The 7,987-nt window shown below is 44.2% G+C and overlaps 1 protein-coding gene across 1 annotated transcript; it reads right to left on the bottom strand.

The window, feature by feature from the left end:
- Positions 1–3,309: 3,309 nt before the first annotated feature.
- Positions 3,310–5,183, bottom strand: LOC147890415 (uncharacterized). The gene is made up of 2 exons (XM_087390845.1): positions 4,687–5,183; positions 3,310–4,322 (listed from the first exon to the last, which is right to left on the bottom strand). The coding sequence occupies exons 1-2, from the start codon at positions 4,698–4,700 to the stop codon at positions 3,530–3,532; spliced, it is 807 nt and encodes a 268-aa protein (XP_087246971.1). The 5' UTR covers positions 4,701–5,183; the 3' UTR covers positions 3,310–3,529.
- Positions 5,184–7,987: the final 2,804 nt, after the last annotated feature.

Here is a 7,987-nt window from a genome sequence, read left to right as displayed (position 1 = left end):
ATGGCCCATCATTTGGGTGTCCTGGCTAGGTGATTATGCTAGTGTGTATCCCTTTTCTTTGCCAACATCTTCATACTTTAGATTTACAAGCTGTAATCTTACATTCCTTAAATTACCAAAATGTTACTTTGGGGTATGTATGTGGATAAAATCAAATCTAAAATGAAGAACTTGTTGCCTAAGTTTTCAACCAAATGGAAGCTAAGAAGGGGAACCTATTGTCCGCTTCCTACGAGGAATCTGTATGGTTAAACAAAGTGGTTTGATTACTTCATTCCGGATACTGGTTGAAGCTACAAGGTTTGATTACTCCATTATAAATCGGTGACAATATAGTCATTGAGGTAATGTGAGTCCAAATTGGGATACACTAGGATCATTGTGAGTAATACTCTTGGAAGTAAAATTTAGGATGTGCAACATTAAGAATATCTCTGGAATTCACAAGATAGGTGTTACACTTGTGGATGTTTACTTACTGAGACATGAACCTCTTGATAGACGTGAGCCTCTTGAAAAACTCACTATTAATAACTAGAGCATCTCACTCCGTCTTGAATCTTCCTTTGCAATGTAAGGTAGTTCTACAGCAAATTCTACACAACCTTTTGGGCAGCTTTAACAAGAATTCCCAAAATTCACTCAGAATGCCAAAGAATAGCCCAAAATCAGGTGGTACATATGGTTTTCCCAAAATTCACGCAGAATGCCAAAACCTGTAGCCCAAAATCAGGTGGCACATATGAGAAACAGACATTGAGAACAAGGATTGCCACTTCGGAGTACACTGGAGAAAAGCTTTGAGGTATTCAAGAGAGCAAGCAACTTCACAGCTTAGGAATTGTAAATCAGAGCTACATGGAACAGAAGATCAAGACTAGATGGCATGTAGGAAATTGGACTGCTGGATTAAGGAATCAGGGGACGTGGGCCTTATCCAACCCCCATTGAAGCAATCTCTCCTAGTCCAACCCTAAAGCCGGACTTTTGATAGTTCTACGCTACCAAAACTCTTAAGTGACAAGACTAGATGGAACAGAAGATCAAGACTAGATGGAATGTAGCTAAGATCAAGACTAGATGGCATGTAGGAAATTGGACTGCTGGATTAAGGAATCAGGGGACGTGGGCCTTATCCAACCCCCATTAAAGCAATCTCTCCTAGTCCAACCCTAAAGCCGGACTTTTGAGAGTTCTAGCTACCAAAACTCTTAAGTGACATGCATTGAGGCAGGTCTACAATTGAGAGAGAGGAGAAATAGAGGGAGGGATGGAGCGGGAAGAGAGAGAGAGAGAGAGAGAGAGAGAGCTTAGAAATTGCTAATCACAGCAGCATCAAACAGAAAGATAACATGTAGAAATTTGAGCTGCAATGAGGAGAGAGGGGGGGGGGGCAGAGTGCGAGAAAAAAGAGAAAGGCAGCGCTACCAATCCCCATCGTCTCAGAAGCTTGCCATTACGAGCTCTAGCCACCAAAGATAAAACCTTATATGGACAACCTAACAGCAATTAGCAACACTTATAACACTGGCGGATAATTCAAAGATTCTGGCAGCTCTAGGAGCTGATGCACACATCGTCAAAGGAGCCACTGCAGCAAAGATGTTACATAACATCAACCTACAGATGCCTACAGTTCACTGGGGTGCAGAGAACCACATGGTACACGGGGCCCCTACCAAGCCCCCATCAAAGTAAACCTCAGCCAAATTCTCAAGCTGGCGATTAAGAGCTCTAGCTACCAAAATCTCAACCATATGTGGACAGCCTCTCAGAAACTAGCAACACTTATAACACACTGGCGGCTAACTCAAGTTTTGGGAGCTCTAGGAGCCGCACCGTGCAATTGGCTAGGATAGCCTAGTGGATAATGAAGTGTGACTTACTATGTCAGCAGAAAACACATAACATCAACTTACAGTGCCTACAGCACGTGGAAGGACATCATCAGCAAGTACATGGGAGCCTACAAAGCCCCCACAGAAGTAAATCCCCTCAGCCGAAGCCTCAAGCTGGCCATTAAGAGCTGCTACAACCATATGTGGACAGCCTAACAAAAACTAGAAATGCTTATAACACTGGTGGCTAACTTCTAGCAGCTGTAAGAGCTCATGCACACATCACCAGTAATGGGCTAGGATAGCCTGGTGAAGAGCTGACATAGTTTACTTCGGTATTACTATTTTTGACATGCCATGTCAGCAGAGAACCACATGGTACATAGCAGCAAAGCACATAACATCAACTACAAATGCATATAGTACATGCAGGTACATCATCAGCTAAGAACCACACCGTACATGGGAGCCTCCATTAAAGTAAATCCTCTCAGTCAAACCCTCAAGCTGGCCATTAAGAGCTCTAGCTATGAAAAAAATAACCATATGTGAACAGCCTACAAGGGACTAGTAACACTTATAACACTGGTGGCTAGCTTAAAGATTCTGGCAGCTCTAGGAGCTGATGCACAAATCGTCAGCAATGGGCTAGTAAGTAGCCTGGTGGAGAGCTGATGTAGCGTACTTCAATAGTGCTATTTTTGACTTGCCATGTCAGCAGAGAACTACAGGGTACATGGCAGCAAAGCACATAACATCAACTTGCAAACACCTACATCCCCACACTGACAGCTGGAAAACAGCTGCAGCTTCAAAATAAACCTGCATGCCAATCAGACATATACTTCTTTACAAAATTTTCCATGCCAATAAAGTAATAGAATGCATAAACTAGGGAAATATCACATATCACGTAATCCACCACACCCAAGAATTGTTCGAACAGTCTGGGGGGGGCACAGCATTCTCCTCCATCACTAGCATAAATTCCTTGGCCGTGGTTGGCAAGACCCATATTGATTGTAGACTGACTATACTTCAGTATGTGTTAAACGGTAAAGTTAAATGCCAACAAACAAAACACAAGTGAAAAGCCATCTCTAAACCACTGTAGTCGGGCAAGACCAGCAAATTCCAGACCACATGTGTGCTCACAGCTGGGCAGAGCCTAATGTGCACACAAGTGATGTCAGAACACTTGTGAGAGGTTACGCAGTTTCAATTCAGTCTTTGGATTCAGAAAATAAACAATCTATCTATGGTCAGAATCCCAGGAGATTGTTCACGAGACAATTTTACATGAAACTCATTTGACAAGAGAGGCATTAAACAAACAAATTCATCTAGCTAGCATAATGACAAAAAAATATAACAAGGCTGCACGTATAAATCCAGGCACATAATTGATCATTAAACTGGACTTATTATGGTAGACAATTGTTTGAAGTTCATTGACTAATCTGACACTCAGTAAAGCATTCAAATGACCGAAGTTATATCCTAACAAAACATGCTACAAGCCATACACACTTTTGACACTCTTCATTAAAAGCCCTAAACCAGACAGAACAACGTCTATTGAGTCTTTTCCTCAGTATGAAGCCTCCCGTTAAGATCACCCCTATTCATGCCCTCAGTCTAATCTAAGTAGCAAATCTCAAGGCTTAATTTTCCTGCACATCAAACGAAACTCATTGTCTTGACCTGGCCGCAGCACGAGTGGCCTCTTCACGAGAGGACGGGAAGAGCTCCACATATCTGCTACCTATTGTCATTTTATCCTTGTTCATAGCAGACTTAGCCTGTGCTGGTCCACTGAACTCCACAAAGGCTTCTCCAGTTGCACGACCATCCGAGTGAGTAACAATGTGTATGTTTTCGTCCACCAAGCCAAAGTCGCTGAAAAACTCGATGATGTCACGCTTGGATACTGAGAACGGTAGACCCCTCAGTCTCACTACCCCCGTGTGCTCAACAGTATCATCATCTTTCTCGGGAGTTGGCTTCCCGGAAAACGCAGCTGCTGGAGGTCCGCCTTCATCAACAAGAGACTTAGGCTCGTGGACCTCGGCCGCAACAGCATGGTAGTAATCTTGTTTCTTGCACCGGAAAACTTCGACGTAACGGCGTCCCATGTTCTGGCGGTTGCGTTGGAGAGCGAAATCTACTTGCATCGGAGCACCAAACACTACATAGGCTTCACCAGAAAAGCGCCCCTGCTTGCGGACGAGCAGCACATCCACAATATCAAGGCCTGCAAAGAACTCGTATATATCGCTCTCACTGCAATTGAAAGGCAGACCTCGGAGGCGGACAACAGGAAAAGCACGAGGCTGCCCAAGGTAAGCGAGGCTTGCCCCGCCATAGGCATAAGCTGCGTGAAGAGCAGATGAGGGTGCGAAATAGGAATCTCCATCTAACATGCGCTGCCTCTTGCTCCCAACCTCGTAGCCATCTGCACCTCCCACGCTTCCCAACATATTCCTTCACCCCAGCAACCCCCCAAAGCCCACCCGTCAATACATTAAACCCTCCCAGCAAATACTTATCGACCGCTGGTTTGTGTGTGAGATTGGAACTCTCCATGGTGTTGATTTTACGGAAATGCAGAGACAAAAGATTGCAAACAGTTTCTTACAGCAAAATCAAACACGAACTAGCACCGTTTTTCGATTAGAAACACAGACGATGCACCGACAGAAACTAGGGTTTGTGAAGACGGAGAACAAAGCAAAACGAACGCGAAAAGTACAAATTTAAGGTTTGCAAAGCGAAATTCCTTAGGTTTGCAACAGGGTTGCGAGGCGTTCTGTGTCGACCGAGAGCGGCCCCCTTCCCAACTACTTACCCTCTGGAGTACATTATGGCAAGCCTGATATCCCGACGAAGCCCAGACAGCCCTCTTTTCTTTCTGTGTCCCTTCTATTCCCCCACACCACCCGGCCCTGCCCAAAACAACAACACCAACACACCACCACCAAGGCTGGCGATGGATGAACAGAATAAGCTTCGAGAACCTGGACCAAGACCACCCCTGAAACTCGCGTCTCCTGCTCCTCCTCCTTGTACTCAACTTTCAACCACAAAGGCTTCTCTCAGGGAAAATTCCGAAAGAAATGTGAGGGGAGAGCGATGAGGAATACGGGAGGATGCTTGAATTGCAGAAATGATGTGAGGGAGAAGCAATGGAAAAGCTTGCTATGAAGCCATCAAGATGAAGGAGGAAGAGCTATGGCGATGAAGAAGCTCGCCAGGCAAGAAAACCCCTAAAAAGACACGTTAACTGCTCCCTCTCTTCAGTTCCCTTTACACCTGACCCTTCATCTAACGTCTCCTTTATAAAACCCTAGCCTGCACTAAAATGAGTGCGTACTTCAAATTGGTTCTCTCAAAGGAAAACAATTGTCACGAAAGTCCAAATGACTTGCAAACTGCCTCTGTGTGTGTATGTGAGAGAGAGAGAGAGAGAGAGAGAGAGAGAGATTAAACCAAAATGGAAGCGAGCCACTTGGCAAGAAACTGTGTTGGACACTTTTTTACAAAAGTGTAACTATAGCTCTGCCTGGAAGGCAATGCTAACAAGGGGTCACCAGACATGCCCGATAGCACTGCCGCTTACCAAAATCTGAGACTTTGTATGCTAAGGTAAAGGGTTAATGCTAAGGTAGAGAGAGTGCAACTCATTGTTCTTCCGGATTTCAAAGGGCTCCCAAAATAGCATGGTTTCCTATGCTAGACCTCTGCCCCTAATGGGGCAATGCTAACAAAACCACTATGTCTCTCGATAGCAAGAAGATTAGGTACCCCCACATTGAGTTTAAACTTTCCCGGTGTTTACACACTTAGAGATGCCCATTACACGAGAGTCCTACGTGGACTTGTCTAGCCAAGAGCATCCAGTACATGAGTGCACCTGATTGGCTAGTCGAGTTTAGACTCCATAAGTCATACTACTTTTGCTTGTACTTCGCTAGTTCTGTAGCAGTGACTTGAGGCCTCATTTAATGCTATTTTGTTTATCTACGTCATGCGCAAGACTTGGCTTTTCTGGATGGCGAATGAACCAATAGGAAGCCAGTTTTTTAATGATGGCACAATGGACAAGCATCTCGTTACACACATACCACCCATGACCAAACCTTCAATCCTACCTGGACTCCACGTCCTGCCCTCCCCAAGCCCTTCCTTGCAACAATGCGCACCCTTCAATTCTCCCAATCCTCTCTATGTTCAAGGTTTAGAAGATTACAAAATCGTCATTGGCCGACTGTTGGATAGTGTGTAAAAGGGGGTGCCCATGGGTGGGCACTCAAACCCACTGTGGGTAGCTAGTGTGTAATAGGGTGAACCCATTCAAGACTTCCTAAGACTCTTTTTGAGTGCCCACACATTGGGCTATACTTGGGCACCCTTTGGTGGTGTATAAATAGCCTAAGCTAGCTATTACTGAAGCTTTAGTGAAAGTTAAGATTTTAAAGTCATCTAAAACACTAATGCAATGTTGGAGATAGGTTTCGTTGAAATTCCAACTAGAAACTGACTAGCAACATATCCAAAAAGTCTAAAATTCTGACCAGCCGGTTCCCATCGAGACCGACAATACAACCAGTTAATTTTTTTAATTTAAAAAATCGAGCTTTTTATTAATGCATAACAAGATGAATTATATTCATTAAGCCTGTCTGGAGGAGAGGCCAAATCTAGAGAAAAGAAGCAGAATTTGTGGGGTGGTTGTTTTTTGTGTTAGAGAAGGTAGTCTATAGTACAGAATGGTCTAAGTACATGAAGGTGGACTCACGAAATGGGACTAGGAGATCAGCAAGCATGTTGGTGGAATTTGCAAGGAAGAGAGAGAAAGAGAGAGAGAGAGAGAGAGAATAGTAGCAGGGTCGAAGTGGCAATGGCATCGGGGTGAGTAGGTGTGCACCTGACTGCACTCAACACCAACAAAAAATCCAAGTAAATTAATTTTGGCTTTTGAAACAAGCTGGGTTAAATAAGGCACAATCGAAATTTGCCTTTAAATTAACTAATCAAGAAATGAACCGAACAATAGTTCACATACTACCAAGTGAGTAGGACACAAGAAAGTTTGGGAAGGGACTTCACTCTCCCCACCCACCCAAAACTCTGGCGCCACATGCCGTGGTGTTCCTTTCGAAAGTGTAGCCCCCTGCTCACATCCCTCGACATCAGGTTGGCTGGACAAAATCTGCTATCTTTGGCAACAACTCATTGTCCAACTGTGAATGATGTGATGTCTGCACTCTCCGTGCATGTAGTGGAGGCCTCGTGCTACGCCCAAAGCTAACTAGTAGCATTGCTTTTAGCTCGGAATTGCCACTCCCCCTAGATGTTAACATCCATGTGCATAAGGTCCTTATCCTCTGCTGCCATAAGTCTAAGTACACATCTACATGTGGTTATCTTCACAACTAGAGAGAAGATCTCATCAAATTCCACACCCTTCTCTTGATTGAACCCTTTAGCAACCAAACGGGCCTTGTACTTAGGCACATCATTACTTGTGACCTTCATCTTGTAGACCCATTTACATGGCAATGCTTTCTTTCCATGTGGCAAAGAAACCAAGTCCCAAGTCTTTATTTTCATCAGTAAATTCATCTCTAATTGCATAGCACACTCCCACTTGCACTGATCCTCACACAATCATAGCCTCTCTATAGCAAGAAGACTCCCTCAATTAGTAAGCATCACATAGTCTGCCCCTGGAACAAATCTCTTAGGCAGTCTAGACACTTTAGATGATCTTCTCAATGGCATTTTAGCTTGTTGTCCCATCTGCATATCGGTCACATTTGGCTCATTATTTCCACCAATAGATGAGCCATCATCTACCCTTGATTGTGTACCTGTGGGAGTACCTGGTGGTGGCAGCACTTCCTACACATTTGATGCATGGACAACTTGCTGTCTATCAACATATGCGGGTGGATGCACATCCTAGAAAGTGATTCTCCTCATTTCCACATCCCTCATGGCTGTCTTATGCATCTTCTGGATCCTAGAGACAATAGCCCATCTCTCTACTTTCACCATAACCTAGACATTTCCTAGACTTAGGATCTAGCTTCTTCCAAAGCTCTTTTGGCACATGTGCATATGTCTCACACCCAAATATATGAAAA

The sequence above is a fragment of the Dipteris shenzhenensis genome, chromosome 19, assembly GCF_047967505.1.
Source record: "Dipteris shenzhenensis isolate YYH24624 ecotype China chromosome 19, Dip_SZ_1.0, whole genome shotgun sequence".
Classification (NCBI taxonomy): domain Eukaryota; kingdom Viridiplantae; phylum Streptophyta; class Polypodiopsida; order Gleicheniales; family Dipteridaceae; genus Dipteris; species Dipteris shenzhenensis.
This window is presented reverse-complemented; position numbering and strand designations above follow the sequence as displayed.